This window comes from Hemitrygon akajei, chromosome 21 (genome assembly GCF_048418815.1).
Source record: "Hemitrygon akajei chromosome 21, sHemAka1.3, whole genome shotgun sequence".
Lineage (NCBI taxonomy): Eukaryota > Metazoa > Chordata > Chondrichthyes > Myliobatiformes > Dasyatidae > Hemitrygon > Hemitrygon akajei.
Window position 1 is genome coordinate 45,024,013 of NC_133144.1, and position 26,113 is coordinate 45,050,125.

General features: G+C 40.2%; 1 protein-coding gene across 5 annotated transcripts in view; it reads left to right on the forward strand.

Annotated features, from left to right (window-relative positions):
- LOC140714264 (ubiquitin carboxyl-terminal hydrolase 54-like) overlaps positions 1-26,113 on the forward strand; it is a 164,387-nt gene that overhangs the window by 116,184 nt on the left and 22,090 nt on the right. For all 5 annotated transcript variants that reach the window (XM_073025325.1, XM_073025327.1, XM_073025328.1 and 2 more), the window contains exons 10-14: positions 2,066-2,231; positions 9,042-9,212; positions 11,643-11,750; positions 11,913-12,606; positions 12,982-13,115. In XM_073025325.1, coding sequence (XP_072881426.1) covers positions 2,066-2,231; positions 9,042-9,212; positions 11,643-11,750; positions 11,913-12,606; positions 12,982-13,115 — 1,273 coding nt within the window. The remainder of the gene's footprint in view (positions 1-2,065; positions 2,232-9,041; positions 9,213-11,642; positions 11,751-11,912; positions 12,607-12,981; positions 13,116-26,113) is intronic.

Below are 26,113 nucleotides of genomic sequence, written 5' to 3' on the forward strand. Positions count from 1 at the left end.
GCCATACAGCGGTCCCCAAAAGGCTGCAGCCTGCATGAACTGAGTGACTTTTATATTTCCATCGGACAATACATTTATCCCCTAGACAAAGATAGAGCTTATTTCTTATTGATTATTATTATACCCGCACTTTTAGATTTAGTATTGACGACGTATATTATCTGTATATTTGCATTGATATTATTTTTGTGTATTTTTACCAATAAATACTGTTAAAAATAGTATCATCAGACTTCAAAGGACCTCTCTATCTTTGCTGGTAAGTGACCCAGTTACGGGGTTTGTAACAGACTTAACAGGGATAGAGTTCCTCTTGTCCTCACCTACCATCCCATAAGATGTAAGAAATAGGAGCAGGAGTAGGCCATCTGCCCCGTCAAGCCTGGCTTCACCATTCAATAAGATCATGGCTGATCTGGCCGTGGGCTCATCTTCACCTACCTGCCTTTCCCCACAACTCTTAATTCCCCTATGCAAAAATTTATCCAACCTTGTTTTAAATATATTTACTGAGGAAGCCTCCACTGCTTCTGCTGCATCCAAAACATCCTACTCAGCAATTTCTGTCATCTTCAACAGGACCCTAACAACATACACATCTTTACCTCCGTGATTCCCTTGTCCATTCATCCCACCCCTCTAATCCTCCCCCGGCACTTAACACTACAAGTGGCATAAGTGCTACACCTGCCATTTCACCACCTCCCTCACTTCCAAACTGTCCCAGTGAGGCAACACTTCACCTGTGAATCTGTTGGGGTTGTCTACTGTATCTGGTGCTTCCTATACAGCCTCTGCTACATTGTTGAGACCTGACATAAATTGAGGGGTTGTTTTGTTGAGCATTTCTGCTCCATCTGTGAAAAGCAAGGTTTCCCAGTGGTCAACCATTTTAATTCCTATCCCCATTGCCATTCTAACATGTCAGTCCATGGCCATGATAAGGCCAATCTCCATTTGGAGGGGCAGCAACTTGTATACTATCTACGCAGCTTTCAATCTTCTCTCCCTTTCCCTTCCCCTTCTCTATTCTTCTATTTCCTACTCTGACCTCTCACTTCTCATCTGCCTATCACCTCCCCCTGGTACCCTCCTTCCCTTTCTCTCATGGTCCACTCTCCTATCAGATTCCCTTCTCCAGTCCTTTACCTTTTCCACCTATCACACCCCCCCCCCCCCCACCAAGTTCTTACTTCCTCCCCCGCCCATCTAACTTCACCTTATCATCTTCTAGCTTAACCTCCTTCCCCTTCCCCCACCATCTTTTTCTGGCATTTCCCCCCTTTCTTTCCAGTACCGAAGAAGTGTCTCGGCCCGAAACATCAACTGTTTATTCATTTCTATAGATGCTGCCAGACCTGCTAAGTTCCTCCAGCATTTTATTTCCAGCATCTGCAGAATCTCGTGTATTTAATTTTAAAAGGCTTTTCTTTGCTGTATAATGCTTAGTCTGCTTCCTCCATACTTGGTTTAGAATGGTGTTTAAACTGAGTTTTCTGGCAGTCATATCCGAATAAATGTTTCTTGGAAGGAACTTTCGCAGATTCTGAAACTATTTCTCTTTCAAGAGAATGCAGTTTTATAAGAGGGAGATGTTAGAAAAGCATTTCTGTGAACAAAAGCTTTCAGTTCTGAGCCACATCCCAAAATGTTGAGGTATACAGTGTTATCCAAGTTTGCCTGTAACAATACAGCCTTTGTTAGCAGCCTTTGCATTCTCCACTTCATTGCTACATTGAGTTCCAGACTAAGATTGCCAAACAGGGGAAGTGCTGCTTCCTGCTGTCCTTCATTAAAGATCTCTCTCCCAGAATCCAGATCTCAGTACAATCAGCTGAATGTATTCTATTGCTACTGTTGCAGCGTTAAACAACTTTAGTTTCCTTACCACACTTAGCTACAAGTAAGTTAGCATGTTACAAGGCTTAGCACAATTTACAATTTGTGAAGGCCATGTTTATAAGTTATTTGAATTGAGAAACAATTGAAAACTTGAACTGCCGATGATACAGTGGAAATTGCACAGTAATAACCTGTGTTGTAATTCTAAACATTTTCAAATTAGATTGGACCCAAGTGGAAGGACGTTGTGACCAGATGCATTAAGAGCCACTATCAGCCATTACTACTTCTGTATGCAGATCCAAGAGGCACTCCTGTGTCTGCACAGGAGCCATCCAAAGCGGATCCCCATCAGTACAGCCGAACCTGTTATGACAGTGAAGATTCAGGTAAATATGATTTCATAGCTTGATTTAAAATATCTCATTTTGACTGTAGTCAAAATTTAAAGTCTTGATTTGAATTGTAACCATATTGAGGAAAGAGACTGAGTATCTTATTTTGCCTAAGGATTGAAAAACTTAATGTTTTTTTCTTAAATATTTTTTGCATTCTTTCCCCATGTACGCCAGCTCTATACAATGTTCCTTCTAGGTAAACAGTCGGTGACGCTCTGGCAGATTGCTGCCATCATTTTAGACGTTGGTGTTTTGGAGTTTTGAGACAAAAATCAGCCATTTACTTCTTTATGAGGTTGCTTCTGTTACAAAAGAACATCAAATATTGGAACAAATGAAGGCCCTCTGGCCCTTTGAGACTACTGCACTGTTCAATAACATCATGGCTAATATAGTCATGGACTTGCCTCCACCTACCTGCCTTTTCCCCAAAAGCTTTAATTGCCCTGTTATGCAAAAATTAATCTAACTGTGTCTTAAATATATATAACTAGCTAGCCTCTGCTGCTTCCTTAGACAACAAATTCCACAGATTAGCTACTCTCTGCAAAAAGTAATTTCCCCTCATCTGTCCTAAATATGTTCCCCTGAATCTTTCTGCAGTGTTCCCTAGTTTCAGTCCCACTTATAGGTTGAAACAACTTTCCTGCCTCTGTTTTATCTATCCCTTTCATAATGTTATATGTTTGTATAAGATTACCTCTCATCCTTCTGAATCCCAGTAAGTATAGTCCCAGGCTGCTCAATCTCTCCTCGTTGTTTTACCTCATATCCAGAATCAACCTGGTGAACCTTCCCTGCCCTGCCTTCAGAGCCAGTATTTATTTCCTCAAATAAGATAAGAATTGCATGAAGTACTCCAGGTGTGGGCTCACCAGTGGTGGCAACATAAATTCAGTCCTCTTGTAATGAATGCCAAAATTCCATTTGCCTTTTTGGTAATCTGTCACACTGCAAACTAGCTTGTTGTGATTCATGGACAAGTATTCCCAAGTCCCTCTGCACAACTGTATGTTGCAATCTCTCACCATTTAACTAATAAAATATAAAGTGATCTTGTACTTTACCTTCCAAAATGGATGACTTTGCATTTACCAACTTTATTCTCCAACTGCCAGAGCCTTGGCCACTCACATAACCTATCTAGATTTCTCTGCAGGCTCTCTGCATCCTCTGCACAGTTTTCTTTTGCACTCAATTTAGTGTCATCAGCAAGCTTAGATATGCTACACTCAGTCCCTTTTTAAAAATTATTAATGTATATCATGAACAGTTGCAGGCCCTGCACCATCCTCTGCGGCACTCTGCTCATCATTGATTGCCAACCAGGGAAATACTCATTTATTCCAATTCTCCGTCATCTATTGGTTAACCGATTCTTTATCCATGCTTATACATTAACCCAACTCCATGCGTCATTACCTTATGGATAAGGCTTTTATGCACAACATCCTCCTGTTCCCCTCTATCCATTGCGCTCATTATATCCTCAAAGAACTCTAGTAAGTTTGTCAAACAGGACGTGCCCTTCATGAGACCATGCTGCGGTGGTTGTTCATAAGCTAACTGGCCTATAATTACTTGTCTTTTGCTTACATGCTTTCTTAAACAGTAGTGTAACATTCGCTATCTTCCAATATACCGCATCATCTAGAATGGAAAGGCAAAGCTTCGATAATGGGTTTGCAAGATGCAAGTAATGTCTTGTGTGTTTTGTTTCTATGCTTTAAGATCTTGCATTGTTAACTATTAATTTCTTAATTCAAAGTGTTATGTTATAAAGTCTCCATTTAGAGGGTTTTAATGAAGTCATGTTGCTGTTGTTCTATCCTATTGAACATAGAACATAGAATAGTACAGCATAGTACAGGCCCTTTGGCCCACAATGTTGTGTCAACCCTTAAACCCTGCCTCCCATGTATCCCCTCACCTTAAATTCCTCCATTTACCTGCCTAGTAGACTCTTAAATTTCACTAGTGTATCTGCCTCCACCACAGATTCAGGCAGTGCATTCCATGCACCAACCACTCTCTGAATAAAAAACCTTCCTGTAATATCCCCCTTGAACTTCCCACCCTTACCTTAAAGCCGTGTCCTCTTCTATTGAGCAGGGGAAGAGGCGCTGGCTGTCCACTATCTATCTCTATCATGTCTCCTCTCATCCTCCTTCTCTCCAAAGAGTAAAGCCCTAGCTTCCTTAATCTCTGATCATAATGCATACTCTCTAAACCAGGCAGCATCCTGGTAAATCTCCTCTGTACCCTTTCCAATGCTTCCACATCCTTCCTATAGTGAGATGACCAGAACTGGGCAAAGTACTCCAAGTGTGGCCTAACCAGAGTTTTATAGAGCTGCATCATTACCTTGCGACTTTTAAACTCTATCCCTCGACTTATGAAAGCTAACACCCCATAAGCCTTCTTAACTACCCTATCTACCTGTGAGGCAACTTTCAGGGATCTGTGGACATGTACCCCCAGATCCCTCTGCTCCTCCACACTACCAAGTATCCTGCCATTTACTTTGCACTCTGCCTTGGCGTTTGTCCTTTCAAAGTGTTCCACCTTACATTTCTCCAGGTTGAACTCCATCTGCCACTTCTCAGCTCACTTCTGCATCCTATCAATGTCTCTCTGCAATCTTCGACAATCCTCTACACTATCCACAACACCAGCAACCTTTGTGTCATCTGCAAACTTGCCAACCTACCCTTCTACCCCCACATCCAGGTCGTTAATAAAAATCACGAAAAGTAGGGGTCCCAGAACCAATCATTGTGGGACACCACTAGTCACAACCCTCCAATCTGAATGTACTCCCTCCACCACAACCCTCTGTTTTCTGCAGGCATGCCATTCTGAATACACCTGGCCAAACTTCCCAGGATCCCATGCCTTCTGACTTTCTGAGTAAGCCTACCGTGTGGAACCTTATCAAATGCCTTACTAAAATCCATGTAGATCACATCCACTGCACTACCCTCATCTACCTGCTCACTTCTTCAAAGAACTCTAACAGGCTTGTTAAACACGATCTGCCCTTCACAAAGCCATGCTGAATGTCCCTGATCAGACCATGATTATCTAAATGCCCATAGACCCTATCTCTAAGAATCTTTTCCAATAGCTTTCCCACCACAGGCGTAAGGCTCACTGGTCTATAATTACCCAAATTATCCCTACTACCTTTTCTGAACAAGGGGCAACATTCGCCTCCCTCCAATCCTCCGGTATCATTCCTGTGGACAACGAGGACATAAAGATCTTAGCCAGAGGCTCAGCAATCTCTTCCCTCACCTCATGGAGCAGCCTGGTGAATATTCTGTCAGACACCAGGGACTTATCTGTCCTAATGTATCTTAACAACTCCAACACCTCCTCTTCCTTAATATCAACATGCTCCAGAACTTCAACTTCACTCATGTTGTCCTCACCGTCATCAAGTTCCCTCTCATTGCTGAATACCAAAAAGAATTATTCATTGAGGACCTCGTTCATTTCCACAGCCTCCAGGCACATCTTCCCACCTTTATCTCTAATCGGTCCTACCTTCACACTTGTCATCCTTTTGTTCTTCACATAATTGAAGAATGCCTTGGGGTTTTCCTTTACCCTACTCGCCAAGTCCTTCTCATGCCCCCTTCTTGCTGTCCTCAGCCCCTTCTTAAACACCTTTCTTGCTACCCTATATTCTTCAATAGCCCCATCTGATCCTTGCTTCTTAAACCTCATGTATGCTGCCTTCTTCCACCTGACTAGATTTTCCACCTCACTTGTTACCCATGGTTCCTTCACCATACCATTCTTTATCTTCCTCACCGGGACAAATTTATCCCTAACATCCTGCAAGAGTTCCCTAAACATTGACCACATGTCCATAGTACATTTCCTTGCAAAAACATCATCCCAATTCACACCCACAAGTTCTAGCCTTATAGCTTCATAATTTGTCCTTCTCCAATTAAAAATTTTCCTGTCCTCTCTGATTCTGTTCTTTCCATGATAATGCTAAAGACCAGGGAGCAGTGGTCACTGTCTCCCAGATGCTCATCCATTGAGAGATCTGTGACCTGACCTGGTTCGTTACCTAATACTAGATCTAGTATGACATTCCCCCTTGTCGGCCTGTCAACATACTGTGACAGGAATCTGTCCTGAACACACTTAACAAACTCTGCCCCATCTAAACCATTGGAACTAATCAGGTGCCAATCAATATTAGGGAAGTTGAAGTCACCCATGATAACAACCCTGTTATTTTTGCACCTTTCCAAAATCTGCCTCCTAATCTGCTCCTCAGTATCTCTGCTGCTACCTGGGGGCCTATAGAATACTCACAATAGAGTAACTGCTCCCTTCCTGTTCCTGACTTCCACCCATACTGACTCAAAAGAGGATCCTGCTACATTACCCACCCTTTCTATTAGCTGTTATAGTATCCCTGACCAGTAATGCCACCCCTCCTCCCCTTTCTCCCCCATCTCTATCCCTTTTCTTTTCCTGAAATCCATTTCCTGAAATCTATTCCTGAAATCCAGGAATATTGAGAATTCATTCCTGCCCTGGTGCCAGCTAAGTCTCTGTACTGGCCACTACATCATAATTCCATGTATGTATCCAAACTCTCAGTTTATCACCTTTGTTCCTGATGCTTCTTGCATTGAAGTACATGCACTTTAGCCCTTCTACCTTACTACCTTTACACCCTTTATTCTGCTTCTCTTTCCTCAAAGCCTCTTTTCATGCTAGATCTGGCTTTACTCCATGCACTATACTTGCAGTTCTTACATGACCTATATCCTCCTCCACCTCACTATCTGCTCTAACACTCTGGTTCCCCTCACCCTGCAAATCCAGTTTAAGCCCCCCCGGAGCAGCACTAGCAAACCTTCCCGCAAGGATATTAGTCCCCCTCCAGTTCAGGTGCAACCCGTCCTGTTGGAACAGGTCCCACCTTCCCCGGAACAAGGCCCAATTGTCCAGAAACATGAAACCCTCCCTCCTGCACCAACTCCTTAGCCACATATTTAGCTGCATTATCTTCCTATTTCTAGCCTCACTAGCACATGGCACGTTGAGTTATGAATGAAGAATTTCCAGTTCATGGGTAGAGGGATCTTCTTCAACCATATCATCCTCCATGCTGGAGGAATCCGGCATTCAAGTGCAAAAGCAAAGGAGGAAGCATTTGCTGCCATCCTTAGCCAAAATGGCCTCTTCCTGATGTTCCTATTGTCATGGATGCCGAAAACCTTTTAAGTTACTTTCCAGTGCACTGGACAATTGCCATAGGTATGGAGAAGGCCCAAGTTGTGCTAAAATTCTTTGCTCCAGAATCCACTCCAATACATCTGTGATACTAGCTCCAATGTGTTTGCTTTGGGAAATTGTCCAGTAGAATCCAATTACCATCCAATTATCGGCCAAGTTTGTGGGAATAGAGCAACAATTGGCCAATTTCTGTCATCACAAATATGTTCAGATTTAACGACTACTTTCCTGAACCTTTCACTCTATCTCACCACTTACCGTAGATTCCGGACTACAGAGCGCACCTGATTAAAAGCCGCTGGCTCTAATTTTAGAAAGAAAATCAATTTTTTACTTGTACAGGCCGCACCGGATTTTAGGCCGCACCGGATTTTCGGCCGCAGGTGTCCCACGTTGTAATATGAGATATTTACACAGAAAGATATTACACGTGAGGATTTTTTAACTTTTAATTAAATCCATATGGTAACATAAACAAATACATATTGCAAATGCTTTTTTTCGAACCGTGCCTGTAACGCGGCTACTTTTAAATATACGTTGCGTATACTTTTTTACTGAACAACATTCCAATATCTTCTAACGACTGGTAAAAAATATATATACTGCAGCCTACCAGGAAAAGTTATTGATCGCCTTTAACTTAAAAGCAGCGTTCGCTCAGATCCAATGCCGCTCGCGTAATGCCGCTCGCCCCCCTCCTTCCCGTTTATCGCAAACTGGCATTTTTCTCACAAGACGCGGCGAAACCGGGTGTGACGTCATAGCATCCCGCGATGTAGTACAGAAAACAAATATAGTTAAAACACTTCTAACTTTAACTAGAAAATGAATTACTAAGCGAAAATATTATAAACTAAATAACTGCCATAAAGGCAGCACAATGCTTTTCTTCGAGTGTTTTCCATGTTGATGAGGGTGAGTACAAATGACTGATTTACAATAATTTAATTGTGAAAGTGCGCTTGATTTATCGTACAATTTCATTGGACCTCTGTGAACTACTCATCAATTTTATTGGTCTACTGTTACGAGGCAAAATGTTTTTGGCGGCATGAAAAAAATCATGCATTAGCCGCACCGTATTAAAGGCCGCAGAGTTCAAAGCTGTTCAAAATGTGGGAAAAAAGTAGCGGCTTATAATCCGACATCTACGGTATTTTACCTGACCTGCTGAGTATTTTCCAGGCTTTTCTGTTTTTATTATCATGGACATTTATATATAGAGGATTTAGTTAAAAATTTTGGCTTCTCTTTTTTTCTTAATTAACTGGAACAAGTGGCCTTGTCAGATTTATGATTCCATAGCAATTTCTCTTGAAAGTTGCTGAATTTGAAAATCTTGTGTCAATTATATTTTGACTCATAGACACTTTCCTGATGTAAAATTAAAAAAACATGTTTCTTCTGCACTCTTAGACAGTATATGTCTTTACCACAACAATACTTACTTTGATGGCAAGCTTAATTGCTCAGAATGTATTAGTGTCTGGAGTGTCTTACAGACTTGTTTTTTATTTTTTTTAATAGGAAGAGAGCCATCTATATCCAGTGACAGCAGAACTGATTCTTCCAATGAGAGCTACCATTGCAAGCACAGTCATCATGAGTCTGTGGTCAGCCATTTCTCCTCCGATTCACAGGGTACAGTGATTTACAGCATGGAGAATGATACAGCTTCTCAAAGCAGTAGGGATACAGGTACTATAAATTCTAAAATGATGGGTGACTCTCAGAAAAGAAAATCTCTGGGGTGGCAGATCCTGGCAAAATGAAGTGAATGAAGACATTCATTTTCAGAAGGGAAGTTTTACAATTGATGCAGCAAGTTGTAACAAAACATGGAAAAAAAAACATTGCTTGTTCATTTTTGACCCCATATATGAGCCCTTAATTTAGGGAATGGGCTTTTTTCTGAAAATAAATTTCTTGATCTTTTTATTAAAGAGGTGCACTGTGCCATGGCTAGTAGAGATGCTGCAGCAACATAGGTTCGATGCTGACCTCTGGTGATGTCTGTGTGGAGTTTATGTATTCTCCTTGTAACTGCATAGGTTTGCCCTGGGTGCCCCAGTTTCTTCCCACATCCCAAAAACATGCAAATTACTATGTTAAATAGACACTGTAAATTTTCTCTAGTTTATGGGCAAGAAGTAGAATCTAAGGGGAAATTGATGGGAAAATGGGGAGAATAGTTTATAGGGGATAGTAACCACAAATGGGATGGTTCTGTGATCTTGCATAAACCTAAGGGACTCAATTGGTCTCCTCTGTTTCAAACCTAATATGGGAAGTTTGTTGCTGGGTCTTGGGTACAGCAGCAAATGTGGGTTCTTGGCATAGAATATTGAGGCCTTCACCTCAAATGGAAAAAAAAGTTTTCCAAAATACTTGGTGTCAATGAAGTGGTTGTAATTGTTGTTGCCTGTTCTGCACCTAGCTGCACAAAGAGATTTTGTTGTTGCCTCCTTAGATCATTATGTTGATGTGTAGGCATTTTTGATACTTGAACAGACAACATGGCAGTTCAGCAAATCTGTTGCCTCCTAACCAGGTCTCAGCTAATCTAAAATGCTAATGCTTCAGTTGATAGGGGATGTGATTGGACAAGCAACAGAAATCTTGCCAGTGTTTTATGCTTTCAGCTCCATCTTGTTAGCTAAAATTTAGTAGTGCTTCTAGTTCTTCATATTTGATTTTTGTCTGAAAAATTCTGGGAAGTAAATCAATTGTGCTAATTTCAGAAAAGAGTAGGCATGCAAAATAGGTGAACAGAAAACCCAAGTATTTCTAAATGCTGAAAGCCATCTGCAGTGCCACCAAAGTAAAAAGTAAGCAATGTGTGCAGTGCAATGTAAAACTAAGAAATAGTTGCCAAGCCATAGTAACAGATAATCGGGAAATGAAGCTAAGGTTTTGGGGAAAATTATAAAACATGAAGCAGAGTTGGAAGGATGGAGTAAAAGGAATTTTGGAGGTGAAAATTGGTGGTCTTACTGAATGTGAGGATATCAGATAGGAAAATTGAATGGCATATTGTAGTGTATTGACCTATTTCTTGGACAAAGTGCTGAAGTCAGCAGGAAAGGTATAGATGAAGCAAATTGGGGCTGAGGATAGTGAAGTGGGGAAGTGTTGCAGAGTTGTTAGGATAAATGGATGATTGGTACAGTCCATGAGCAGGAAGGAATGCAAATCTAAAGGTATGGGAGCAAATGTAGGAAGTTGCACGTTATTGAACAATAAAAGGAAAAAGCTTTAGAAAGGAAATGTAATAGACCTGTAGTTGGATTCAAAAGATTATCAGAGGAACTGACACATATACATAGAAGGTTTCGAATTTTAGAGTCATAGAGTACTACAGCACGAATGCAGATACTTTGTTTCATCTAGTCCATGCTGAACTAACTTCTGTGGCATTTGTACCTAATTTCATTACATGTGGAAAATTGAATTATCCTTTTAAAATTAAAACATTGACACATACAAAGTTTTACTTTAGAAGTGATTTTGCTTTCAAGAAAGTAATATTGGGATTTATTCTTTCCACTGGTGAAAGGGCACAAGTAATATAAAGACAAAGAATAGGAACGGAGTGTTAAAACAAAAATGTTTATGCAGAGTGCTGCTTTATGTTTGGGATTTTGAAAATAGCTCAAGTATGTAAGTGACCTCATACTATGAAAGTATTACTTAGTATAGGGAGGGAAGCTAGATGCAGGATTGCAATGATGAGGTTATTCACTGTGGAATAATTGCAGTCAGAGACAAGCCATTGCTTGATAATAACTGGTGTTAACACCATGAATCATGGGTAACATCATAAAGTATTGGCACCACTGTGTCAGCCAGTCAGTTAAAGACAGCCTGGGCTGAGAATAAACTGTCTATTCCAGCTTTCCATTGTGTGTACAAGATCTGTGAATAGAAGTAAACACTCAGTAACCGAGGTTTATTTTTAAAATAGGTCTATAGCAAACCTGCCTTTTTGGAAACTCAAGGACTTTGAATTCCCCATTTCCTTGGCACTGCCATATCATAAATTTAATTAATTTTATCTTAGAAATTGATATTTTGACCCAGGACATCTTACAAACAGTCAATCTAACCAACAACCTCCTTTCAAAAAAGGGATTTCTGTGGATAGAAGACGGAGTTCCAGTCGACCCAGGCGTCCTGACAATCGAGGGAAACCAGAGAAGTCAGATGAGATACCCCTCTGTGGTTATCACAGTGAAGGTGAGGAAGGAAATCTATAGAATCTAGAGCTTATTGCAGCAATAACATGAACTTGGAAGAGCAAAATTGGTGTGGGTGCGGCTGTGCATGCTCTTGAATAATGAAGTTACAGCCCTTGTGCGTGCTTTCTAGTCTTTTTGTCTTTCATGTCCAAAACTGTAGGTGAAACATTGAAAGAAAAGCAAGCCCCAAGAACTGGACCAAAACCTGCTACTAGTCGATTAAAGGACTTCAGAGAAACTGTGAGCAATATTATTCATAACCGACCTTTGCATAATCAAGACCAGTGTAATAATAAACCCATTCCTGCAAAAGCAGCAGACTCTGTAGATAATGGCAACTTGAGAATGGCAAGTGGGCGTTCAAAAGACTGGGAAATGGAGACTACCAACTGTGAATCCAAATCAAGCTCATCAAGCAGATCCAAAACCTACCTGTGGAAACCTAAACGCGAGGTTCTTAATATTGACAGTATCTTCACAAAAGAGAGAAAAAAGGCATGCTCCAGCTCACAAATGCCTGTAATGTCAGAAGAGGGCTTTAAAGACTTTAATCACAATAAGACCGAAAGTTCAGTAGGAGTTGGAAGTGTTCCTTTAACATTAGATAATACAAGAAATGAAGGAAAAGACATGCTGATCAATAATAATGATAGATGTGAGAAAGCTGGGTGTCCAGGTAAAGGTATGCAACAAGTTGAGTCCCAAAGTTTGGGAGAAAATGAACGTTTCATTCAGAGAATGGAATCTGGCTATGAGAGCAGTGATCGCAACAGTAACAGCCCAGTAAGCTTGGATGCTGTGGTTCCTGATGGGGTCCCAGGAGGAGTACACAATTCCAGTGTCAATTCTTTCAGGTAAGTTGTCAGTTTACTTAACATTTCTTGCTCAAATTAATGAGATTTTGTCTGTCAGAAACATAAATTCAGGAACTATCTTTGGCAAAATATTTTGTGCTAGCAGTCATCAACAGTTTTAGTGTACCTTCTTCAGTATCATTATTTTTAATTGAGAAATTAAAATAAAATCTGATAACCTGTCACCTGGTATTGGATGTTAAAGTATGCTGCTCTCCTTTTCTTATTTGTACTTTGTCCTTGCTATAGAAACATCTGAATTTATTTCTTTTTCACTTTTATCAATGTAGAAATTGATATATTTTGGTCATTTGCGAACTCTTATGCTTCAGAGTAAATGTTGATTTTTCTGTTTCTTTGGTCTTTTATTTGAAGGGAATCTAGTGCTAAGAAAGCAGTCATTTCTGGTCCTTCATGGAAATCTGTTCCCAAGTCCAAGAGCAGCAGTGCCTTACAACAAGAATCATCTGTAGCTGCCAAAAGCTGGGTGAATTTGCAGCAAATTTCCAGTAAGAAAACTTACAACATATTATTATAATGCAGAATGTTTTCTTGTAGACTTTTGATAATTATATTAAAAGTACCGTAGATTTCGCACTACAGAGCGCACCTGATTAAAAGCCGCTGGCTCTAATTTTAGAAAGAAAATCAATTTTGTACTTGTACAAGCAGCACCGGATTTTAGGCCGCAGGTGTCCCACGTTGTAATATGAAATATTTACACAGAAAGATACTACACGTGAGGATTTTTTAACTTTTAATTAAATCCGTATGGTAACATAAACAAATACATATTGCAAATGCTTTTTTTCGAACCGTGCCTCTAATACGGCTACTTTTAAATATACATACGTATCGGTAACACACAAATTACGTTGCGTATACTTTTTTACTGAACAGTGCACGAACAACATTCCAATATCTCCTAAAACATATATACTGCAGCCTACCAGGAAAAGTTATTGATCGCCTTTAACTTAAAAGCAGCGTTTTCGATCGGGTCTAATGCCGCTCCCCCCCACCTTCCTGTTTATCGCAAACCGGTATTTCCCACAAGACGCGGCGAAACCGGATGTGACGTCATAGCATCCCGGGATGTAGTACAGAAAACAAATATAGTTAAAACACTTCTAACTTTAACTAGAAAATACTAACAAATGAATTACTAAGCGAAAATATTATAAACTAAATAACTGCCATAAAGGCAGCACAATGCTTTTCTTCGAGTGTTTTCCATGTTGATGAGGGTGAGTACAAATGACTGATTTACAATAATTTAATTGTGAAAGTGCGCTTGATTTATTGTACAATTTCATTGGACCTCTGTGAACTACTCATCAATTTTATTGGTCTACTGTTACGAGGCAAAATGTTTTTGGCGGCATGAAAAAAAAAATGCATTAGCCGCACCGTAGTAAAGGCCGCAGTGTTCAAAGCTGTTCAAAATGTGGGAAAAAAGTAGCGGCTTATAATCCGACATCTACGGTATGCTAGATTTTATTTGCATATATATAAAATAACCATAGCACTATCACTTTGCATACTTTGACACATAAGCATTAATTGTTTTGAAAGTGCATGCAGCCCAGTTAAAATTGTTCCAGATAGACTCAGCGTCACTATATTAGTGAGATAACTTTACAAGTAAGTTATAATTACAATGGAAAGGTATGTATGTAAATGTCTTCTGGGTTGTTTGGCACTTTTAGTAGTGGATAAGGTAATGCATTTGCTAGGCATTGCAAACTCATTGATGAAATTTACTCATTTCATCACCAGTTTAGTGTCTCTAACAGACAAGGGTTTTAATACTTTAATAAAAGAGTGCAATTTTCTTTCCTATATGACCTTCAATCAAGTTGTATTTTAAGATCTCATTGGTGTATAATATGCCTTTGGAAATCTACATGAACCTCATTCAGTAAATGAAGAACTGCAAATGAATAAAACAGTTTGTTATAATCAATTCATAGCATCTTTCAGCAGAGTCTTTTAACATGTAACTCCATAGTCAGTTCATTTACACGCCTAACTAGCATGACTCAGTATCTTGTCCTCTGTTTCACTCAGTGGAGCTTTTGCATCAAGATGTCTTTGCAAATGAAGGACTGCGACTTCAGAGGTGATAACTAGCTCTGGATTTGTTGATGTCATTGCAGTGTATTATTAATCACAACTAACCAATGGGTTACTGACAACCAAGTGATGCCTTGTACATGTTAAATGCCAGTCTTTAAACTAAAATGCAGCTTTGGCTTGCTCCATAGAGACAAACTAAGATGTTTGACTGGAGCATTGATGTTTACAGTAGATTACTGGGTTAACGCATTTGCTGTCAGCACTGAGCACTGTTGGACCTAATATATAGTTTAGAATAGTGTGCCATCTTGGTAAATGTATGGGCTTCAAATATATGGTTCTCTTTTTGTGTTGGTCCAACAGTTCCTCATTCCCATAGTAAGCATTTTCATGGAGGTTTTGTTATGAGTGTCTTAATACTGCTACCCTTATTTTCTTGCAATTGTATCAACACAAATTTTATTTAGTATTAAGAGGGAGATGGAAATTCAGACCCAAATTTATTCTGAACTTCTGTCAGTATTCAGCTGACCTTGTAGTTAACAACTGTTTCTACAACCCTGATTTTTATGGCAGCAAGTGATATTGAGTCTTTTTGTAACAGTATTGCAATGGACTTGCAAAAACTATACATACTCATGATCAGTAGCTGCCATGGATTGGGTTCAGAAGGCACGTTGAACACCCTGTAACAGATTATTAAGGGCTGCTCACTTTGAGCTGGGGGTCAACAATTACTCTCTGTGATCTCCTCCTCCAGAGTAAAAAGGAAAAAGACATCTTGATTATTACGTCCATGTTTTAGTTTATTAGAACCATAAATTTTCTGTTTTAACTGCTAAGTGGCTGAAGGATTCTTGCGGAAAGATGTGGTCAAATGATCCAGAGAGAGCTCCCCACTGAAATGGATCAATCTCTATTAATGTGACAACCAGCTGTTGCTACCTGTGAGTACTTTAAGCAGCTACTTGTCACAGATATTCTGCAAGAATAAAAAAATCAATGACTTTCCATTTGATGCTGCAGGCTGGAAAGATGTGCACGTGTCATTTATTCAGCTGACCTGATTTCTATGTTCTTACGTAATTTGTACAATTTATCCTGCTGCCAGGAAACTGACTGCCTGTTTAGATTCTAGTTCCCAAATTTAAATTTAATTTGATTTCCAGATTGCCGGAAGGTATGTAAATTGAACTGCTGTACGTAAGATCAACAGAACAATCAGTTTTAATGAAGCTGCTCTGACACAGTAGTGTCTCAGCTGCTTTCGTCCAATATTGTTACTGCTCACTGCTCATTTGGTCCTCTTTTAACTTTGTGATGTCCCTGTTTTTTTTTGTGTTTTATTAGCAATTTGTTTTCACAGGGTTATAAAATTAAGATTTGACCATAGTAATAACGCCCAATTAATCTTTTTAGAAAAATTAGAATTAGGAGCAGAATTAGGCCATTCACCCCTTCAGGTATGTTCCACCATTCCATCATGGCTGATTCATTATCTTTCTCAATCCCATCCTGTAACCTTTGATGCCCTGACTAATCAAGAACCATCATCCTCCACTTTAAAATATTCCCATTGACTTGGCCTCCACGACCGTCAGTGTTAGTGAATTTCTGATTCACTATGTCCTGGCTAAAGTAATTCCTCCTCATCTCTGTTTGAAATAGACATTGCCTTTCACTATTCGATAGGTTTCAATGGATCCTCCTTCATTCTTCTAAATTCTCAAATAATACAGGCCCAGAGCCATTAAACACTCCTCCTATATTAACCCTTTCACTCCTAGAGTTATTTGCATGATCTCTTCTGAACACTCTCTAATACCAGCACATCTTTTCTTAGATAAGTGGCCTAAAACTGCTCACAGTACTTCACATGTGGTCTGACCAATGCCTTATAAAGCCTCAGTATTATATTCTTACTCTTACGTGGCCTGTCAGCGGCTATAACCAGAGCACCAATCGTGAGTTAGATTGCAGGGAAGGTTCAGGCATAAAAGGGAGTCGCTGCCTAGCGGAGCAGTCATCAAAGGAGTGGTCATCGACGAAGAACAACAACAAACAGAAAGCAACAAATACTGGATTGGAAGTGTTGTATTTGAATGCACACAGCATAAGCATTGCAATGGACAATCTTCAAATTCAGTTACAGATTGGCAAGTATGATATTGTGGCCATCTCTGAAACTTGGCTAAAGGATGGCTGCCATTGGGAGTTGAATATCCAAGGATATACGGTGTATCGGAAAGATAGATTAGTAAGCAGAGGAGGTGGTGTGGTCCTGTGTATAAGAAATAATATTTAATCAGTAGAAAAGGATGACATAGGATCAAAAGGTGTAGAGTTTCTACGGGTTGAGTTAAGAAATGGCAAGAGTAAAAGGACCCTAATGGCAGATATATACTGGCTTCCAAACAAAGGCTGGGATGTGGATTACAAATTACAGCAAGAGATAGAAAAAGTGTGTCAGAAGGGCAATGTCATGATAATCGTTGGGGATTTTAACATGAAAGTGGATTGGGAAAACCAGGCCAGTACTGGACCTCAGGAGAGAGAATTTGTAGAATGTCTAAGAGATGGCTTTTTAGAACAGCTTGCTGTTGAGCCCACTAGGGCTGTGCTGGATTGAGTGTTGTACAATGATCCGGAGGTGATAAGAGAGCTTAAGGTTAAGGAACCCTTAGGGAACAGTGATCACAATATGATCACTGAAAGTCTCTTTGAAATTTGAGGAGAAACTAGATTCCAATGTGTCGGTATTTCAGTGGAATAAAGGAAGTTACAATGGCGTGAGAGTGGCACAGGCCAAGGTTGACTGGAAAGGGACACTAGCAGGAAGGACAGCAGAGCAGCAATGGCTGGAGTTTCTGCGAGAAATGAGGGATGTGCAAGACAGATATATTTCAAATAAAAAGAAATTTTCGAATGGAAGAAGGACACAAATGAAGTCAGAGCCAAAATAAAAGCAAAAGAGAAGGCATACTAGGAAGCCAAATCTAGTAGGAAGATAGAGGATTGAGAAGCTTTTAAAAACTTGCAGAAGGAAATTAGGAAGGTCATTAGGAAGGAAAAGATGAATTGTGAAAGGAAGCTGGTGACTAATATCAAAGAAAATACTGAAAGCTTTTTTAAGTATATAAAGGGTAAAAGAGTACATATAGGACCAATAGAAAATGATACTGGAGATATTGTAATGAGAGATGCAGAGATGGCAGAGGAACAGAATGCGTAATTTGCATTAGTCTTCACAGTGGAAGACATCTGCAGTATACCGGACATTCAAGAATGTCAGGGAAGTGAAGTATGTGCAGTGAAAGTTTAGACTGAGAAGGTGCTCAGGAAGCTTAATAGTCTGAGGGTGGATATATCTCCTGGACCTGATGGAATTAACCCTTGGGTTCTGAAGGAAGTAGCTGGAGAGATTGCAGAGGCATTAACAATGATCTTTCAAGAATCAATAGATTCTATCATTATACCGGATTACTGGATGATTGCAAATATTACTCCGCTATTTAAGGAGGGTGGGAGGCAGCAGAAAGGAAACTATAACCTGTTAGCCTGACATCAGTGGTTGGGAAGTTGTTGGAATTGATTGTTAGAGATGAGATTATAGAATACCTGCAGACACATGACAAGATAGGTCAAAGCCAGCATGATTTCCTGAAAGGAAAATCCTGCCTGACTTAACCTACTGAAATTTTTTGAGGAAATTACAAGCAGGGTAGACAAAGGAGATGCAGTAGATCTAGTGTACTTGGATTTTCAGAAGGCCTTTGACAAAGTGCTGCACATGAGGCTGATTAGTAAGATAAGAGCCTATGGAATTACAGGGGAGTTACTAGCATTCTACAAATTTCATCTCTTTGGATGAGGCACCAACTGGATTTTCTTAATGCATCTGCATATTGAAATCACCCATGACTTTTGTAACCTTGCCCTTTTAAATTCCTTTTCTATCTCCTTTTGTAATTTGTACGCAACATCTTTATTATTTCACATTATAAAGGTTGTATTTTGTATTCAACACTTGTATGCAGATTGAGTCCATCCACAGATTCTCTTGTTCATCAGAACTGGCCTTGATCATTAAAATCTTGTGCCATTGTGACTTGCTTAGTCATTCACCTTTTCTCAGTTCTCTGGATGTGGTCTAGTTGATGTTTAATGCCTGTTGTTACCCCATTGTCATCAGTGGAAAAGAATTGTATGTGACAGTTAATTCACAGAAAAAGGTACATGCACCATCTAGTGGAGGAAATTAGCAGTGGCTGGTGCTTTGCCCCATACAGCATATCTTGAAGCCACTGAGCACCACAGAAGAAGAAGGCGGTCCTTCCTTCATGACAGTTTAAATTCGCGATGAATAAATTTGATATTTTAAGCTGGAGCACTTGGAATATGGATGGCTAGCATGTTGGAACTACATTGTGTAGTTCAGCTGTTACAATCAGTGAACTTTCAGATAACTGGTGAACAAACTGTGGCTTAACACTTGAACTGTTGTATAGCATTGCTTTGAAGTTGAAAATGGGAAAGAAATACTCTGAGCACTGCAACTCATTTGGTTGTTGTGGATTGTAAGCAGCTGTTGAATCTTTTACCTCCAGATTCTTTTTGCTGTGGAGAAAAATACTAGTTCTAGGATAATACTAGGATCAGACGTGGCTACTCAATTTCCACTTGATTATATAAAACATTCAGCTGAAGTTTGATGACCACTTGATGTACTGTGGTTTGAGGGAGGGATTGAGAGGGCTTTATTCTTTCCTTGAAATACAGGTCTTCCCCAAGTTACAGCAAGGTTCCATTCTCAACAGCAGAGGATGCTTGTAGTCTTGCTATGGCTGACGAATCCATACTACCTGTGTCTTAAATACTCATTTGTGCTGTGCAGGTAGTTGTAACTGGGGAAGACGTGTATCATGTTCTAACTTAGTGCTTTCATATGACTCTGCGGCTTAAGAGGTTGGCTGCAGTTGATTCTGATCATTTGCATACCCATCAATGGGAGAAAGATCCAGGTTACTTTCTGGTGAACACCACCTCACTACTTTTTTTATAATTTCTATTTTTGCACTACTTATTTTAATTTAACTATTTAATATACATATATACTTACTGTAATTCATTTTTTCTATATTTATCATGTATTGCATTGTACTGCTGCCACAATGTTAACAAATTTCACAAGATAGCTGGTGATATTGCACCTGATTCTGATGTTGGCTGCAACAATCATTTTGACTAGTTTGACAAAGTAAATGTAATGCCCGGTTCATATTTTTATTATTATATTGTATGTTTTTCATTTAGCAGTTCTGTGAGAGCAGTCTGTTTGGGTTATTGTTGAGGAATAAGGAATGATGAGGAATGTGTGCCATCCAATTAGGATGGTACAACTGAGGGGAGGGTTTCCGGTGAGGGACACTAAAGTTGGGTTTGGGTCTTTGCTTCGGTGGGAGAGGAAGAGAGAAGATGCTGGGGAGAACAGGTCATAGGATTCGACCTGGAGCGGGACTGTGATTTGATGAAGCCAGGGGCGTTGATTGATTGAGGATTGGTGAACATGGTGAAACGTTGAGCTCCAACTTATGTACTTTTGACTGTTTAATTAAAATGGGCCCTTTTTGTTTTTCTTTACTAATCCTTTAGTTAAGTTAAGATCATAAATATAATTCCTTTAATCACATGCAGTATACTAAATCATGGCACTAATTTGTAACAAGGCAGCAAATTACGCAGCATCCACACAAACCAGTGTTTGTGGTGGGAGAGCCGTCTCATCCTCATGAGTTTGGTGGGACCAGAGAGTGTCTTCCTTAGACTTGCACAGCCAAGGAAACCAGGAGGTTTCGTAAAGAAAGAAAACCAATAAACACAATTAGACAAATCATGTTTCAAGATCAAATAGAAATGATATGAACATTTTTAGCAGTGATTTATTTCCTTTTCTTCTCTCTCACCTCTCCATTTTTATTCTGAAGGCCTAATATTTTTGTCCTAATTTTTCAATTTTTTGTAAAAACAGCAATGTGGAACAGATACCATGTAGATATAATACATACAGAGAAGGTCAAAATAATGTGACTTTAATAACTTATTTTCTCATTGCTCAATTTTCTAGATTAAGGTCTTAGACTGTTGGTAATCAGGAACATGGTCTTACATGAAATCAAAGTTGTTGAATATAGCAGGAAGCTGGAAAGCTGTTTTAAGTACTACCTGAATCACAGTCTTTTCAAGATTAGCTCCATATTTCTTTACAGGGAAGCAGATCTCTTACATCAGACAAGAAGTGCAAACTACAGGGATACAAGATATAAGTTGGTAATGGTAGATGGCAAATTCTTTAAAAGTATGATAATAAATAAGCAATGATGAAATAATTAACACATCACTTACAGTGAATATTCCTCTAACCAACCGAAAAACAGCAGGAAAGGCAGTCCAGCTATGACTGTTGAGATGTTAGATCAAAAGAAAGGACAGTAAGCCTGAGAATTGGAAAGAGTTCAAAATTCAGCAAAGGAACACTAAGAAATTGATAAGGAATGTGTATGAAAGAGTTATCCAGCAAGAAACCCTAAAATAAGACTCATAGCTTTTAGAAATGCAACCTTCTGACCGGGACTTCTTGGCTAACTCGGCAAATAGCCTTGTGACTCAGCAGTGAGAAGCCCATGTTCCTTAAGCACTACACATGGGTCGGTATGATTTGAGGTTCAACCAAACAGGAAAGTTAGAATGTTCTGATTAAAGAACATAGATTGTAGCGAATGCTGTGTAAATACTACCCCATAAAAAGTTATTGTTTGCCAGAAAAATAACAGATCGTACACTGGCATAAAAGTACAGAGGAAATATATTTCCCAATATTTCAACTTTAATGAATGGTTAACAGAAAAAGAAAAGAAAAAAAAAACAAGAGGGCTCATTACAGTTAAACCAGTCCAAAGAAGCACATAAACATTAAGGCTAGTTTCTGAAGTAATCGGAATGCTTTGCTTTGATTATTCACACGCTGAACCTACATTCGGCATGAAGGACACCAGCCACAGTTCGAACTTCCCTTGAAGACCATTTTGAATGAACTGGCTAACTGAGGAGTATTGGCACTTCCTCATTTGAACCATTCGTCTGCACAAAGCACTTCTTACAATAGGGTCTCCCCTTCGGGTGGGATCTTCCGAGCAGCTTCCCTAGTGCTCTGCAAAACACCCCAAACCAAACTACGGTCTTTCAGAAATCTGATTCTGCTCAGCTCTCTCAAATGTTTTATAGCAAATGCTCCTTATCTTTAGCTGAAGCCAAATATTCATGTAAGGCTTATGGAAAAAAAAGACACCCAAAAAACCCACCCACAAATAGTGGAGAATGATAGGCCTAGAGTCAATGAACAGCTCAGAAAAGCACTGGAGTAATTAATGGACTGAAAATTAACGAACCCCAGGACGTGAAATTTTCTCTTGACGGTGGAATATTTTTCACAGATTGGAAAGAAGAAAAATTAAACCCCATTATTTAATAAGGGAGGGAGAGAGAATATTTGAACTGTTGCTGAGTTAACCTGATTTATAAAAGGGAAATCACTAGAATTTATTATTACAAATTAGTAGCAAGACACAGACAAGATAATAAAAGAAGCAGGCAGTGTAAAAATGGATTTATGAGAGAGAATCATAATTGACATATCTGTTAGAGTTATTCAAGGTTTGACTAGCAAAATAGATTAGAGAATAACAGCACTAGGGAAGCAAGAGGTTGAGAGTGAAGGAGTAAAGGAATCTCGGAGAGAAGTCTTTTTTTTACACTGCTTGGTGAAAAGAGGCTAGACTGTGCAGGCATGTGAGGTAGAGTGCCAAAGGTTTAAAAAGGAGAGGAATTTTCAACAGTTTTTAAAAAAATCGAAGTAAGAGGCTGAGAGTGAGGCAGTAAAGGAATCTTGGAGAGAAGTCATTTATTTTTTTACAGTGCTCAGGGAAAATAGGCTAGACTGCACAGGCGTGTGATATAGAGCACCAAAGGTTTAAAAAAAAAAGGCCACCATATACAGCGGGCAGCAGGGTGGGACGGCTTTGGCTCAACAGGCTTCGGCGTGAACAGGCAGAGGCGAGGTTAGGTTCCGGTAAGTTTTGTTTTGTTTGTTTAGAGAGAATGCCAGGCAGGATGTTGGAATGCTCTTCTTGCAGGATGTGAGAAGTCAGGGAGAAGTGCATCCAGCTGCAGCTCCTAACAAACCGTGTTAGGGAACTGGAGCAGGAGCTGGATGACCTCCGGATCATTCGGGAGAATGAGGAGTTTATAGATAGTAGTTTCAGAGAGGTAGCTATGCCAAAGGAGCAGGGCACAGGTAATTGGGTTACCGTCAGGGGAGGGAAGGGGAAAGGGCAGGCAGAGCAGGGTTCCCCTGTGGCCATTCCCCTTAACAAGTATACTGATTTGGATACTGTTGGGGGGGGGGGGGATGACTTACTTGAGACAAGCTGCGGCAGCCGGATCTCTGGCACTGAGTCTGGTTCTGCAGTGTAGAAGGGAGAGTGGAAGGAGAGCGGTAGTGATAGAGGGCTCGATAGAGGTACAGACAGGAGGTTCTGTGGTCGTGACAGAGACTCCCGGATGGTTTGTTGCCTCCCGGGTGCTAGGGTCAAGAATGTCTCTGATCGCGTGCACAGCATTCTGAGGTGGGAAGATGATCAGCCAGATGTCATGGTACACATCGGTACCAATGACGTAGGAAGAAGGAGTGAGGAGGTCCTGAAGAGTGAGTATAGATAGCTTGGTAGGAAGTTAAAAAGCAGGACCTCGAGGGTGGTAATCTCAGGATTGCTGCCTGTGCCATGTCCCATTGAGGGTAAGAATAGGATGCTCTGGCGGATGAACACATGGCTGAGGAACTGGTGTAGGGGGCAGGGTTTCAGATTTCAGGATTGTTGGGACCTCTTCTGGGGTAGGTGGGACCTGTACAAGAGATACGGGTTACACCTGAACTACAAGGAGACCAATATCCTTGCAGGGAGGTTTGTTAGTGCTATTGGGGAGAGTTTAAACTAGATTTGCAGGGGGATGGGGACCAGAGTGCCAGAGCAGATAGTGGAGTGGGGGTGAAAATAAATGATGTTAAAAGTTCATGCAGAGTCACAAATAGAAGAGTTGTGTGTGGTGATAATAATCTTCTGAGGTGTGTCTATTTCAATGCGAGGAGTATTGTGGGGAAGGCTGACGAGCTGAGGGCGTGGATTGACACATGGAATTACGGCATTATAGCCATTAGTGAAACTTGGCTACAGGAGGGGCAGGACTGGCAGCTTAATGTTCCAAGGTTCCGATGTTTCAGACGTGATCGACGCAGAGGAATGAAGGATGGGGGGGTGGTATTACTAGTCAGGGAAAATGTTACATTAGTACTCAAGCAGGACAGATTAGAGGGCTTGTCTACCGAGGCCATATGGGTGGAGTTGAGAAACAGGAAGGGTATGACCACATTAATGGGGTTGTATTATAGACAACCCAATAGTCAGTGAGAATTGGAGGAGCAAATTTGCAGAGAGATAGCAGACGACTGCAGGAAACATGAAGTTGTGATAGTAAGGGATTTTAATTTTCCACATATTGATTGGGACTCCCATACTGTTAAAGGTCTAGATGGGTTAGAGTTTGTAAAATGTGTTCAGGGAAGTTTTCTAAATCAATATATAGACGTACCAACTAGAGAGGATGCAATATTAGATCTCCTATTAGGAAACGAGTTAGGACAGGTGACAGAAGTGTCTGTAGGGGAACACTTTAGTTCCAGTGATCATAACACCATTAGTTTCAACGTGATCATGGATAAAGATAGCTCTGGTCCCAGGGTTGAGGTTCTAAACTGGAAAAAGGCCAAATTTGAAGAAATGAGAAAGGATCTAGAAAGCATGGATTGGGACAGGTTGTTCTCTAGCAAGGATGTGATTGTTAAGTGGGAGGCATTCAAAGGAGAAATTTTGAGAGTGCAGAGTTTGTATGTTCCAGTCAGGATTAAAGGCAGAGTGAATAAGAATAAGGAACCTTGGTTCTCAAGGGATATTAGAACTCTGATAAAGAAGAAGAGATAGATGTATGGCATGTATAGGAAACAGGGAGCAAATAAGGTGATTGAGGAGTATAAAAAGTGCAAAAAATTACATAAGAAAGAAATCAGGAGGACTAAAAGGAGACATGAGGTTACTTTGGCAGTCAAGGTGAAGGATAATCCAAAGAGCTTCTATGGTGTATTAAGAGCAAAAGAATAGTAAGGGATAAAATTGGTCCTCTTGAAGATCAGTGTGGTCGACTATGTATGGAACCAAAAGAAATGGAGATCTTAAATGGGTTTTTTGCATCTGTATTTACTAAGGAAACTGGCATGGAGTCAATGGAAATAAGGCAAACAAGTAGTGAGGTCATGGAACCTATACAGATTGAAAAGGAGAAGGTACTTGCTATCTTGAGGCAAATCAAAGTAGATAAATCCCCAGGACCTGACAGGGTATTCCCTCGGACCTTGAAGGAGAATAATGTTGAAATTGCAGGGGCCCTGGCTGATATATTTAAAATGTTGGTATCTACGGGTGAGGTGCCGGAGGATTGGAGGAGAGCTCATTTTGTTCCATTGTTTAAAAAAGGCTCTAAAAGTAATCTGGGAAATTATAGGCTGGTAGATTTGATGTCGGTAGTAGGTAAATTATTGGAAGGAGTACTAAGAGATAGGGTCTACAAGTATTTGGATAGACAGGGACTTAATAGGGAGAGTCAACATGGCTTTGTGCGTGGTAGGTCATGTTTGATAAATCTATTAGAGTTTTTCGAGGAGGTTACCAGGAAAGAGGATGAAAGGAAGGCAGTGGATGTTGTCTACGTGGACTTCAGTATGGCCTTTGACAAGGTCCCGCATGGGAGGTTAGTTAGGAAGATTCAGTCGCTAGGTATACATCGTGAGGTAGTAAATTGGATTAGACATTGACTCAATGGGAGAAGTCAGAGAATGGTAGTGGAGGATTACTTCTCTGAGTGGAGGCCTGTGACTAGTGGTGTGCCACAGGATCAGTGCTGGGTCCAATGTTATTTGTCATCTATATCAATGATCTGGATGATAATGTGGTAAATTGGATAAGCAAATTTGCTGATGATACAAAGATTGGAGGTGTAGTGGACAGTGAGGAAAGTTTTCAGAGCTTGCAGAGGGATTTGGACCAGCTGGAAAAATGGGCTGAAAAATGGCAGATGGAGTTTAATACAGACAAGTGTGAGGTATTGCACTTTGGAAGGACAAACCAAGGTAGAACATACAAGGTAAATGGTAGGGCACTGAGGAGTGCAGTAGAACAGAGGGATCTGAGAATACAGATACAAAATTCCCTAAAAGTTGCGTCACAGGTAGATACGGTCGTAAAGAGAGCTTTAGGTACCTTGG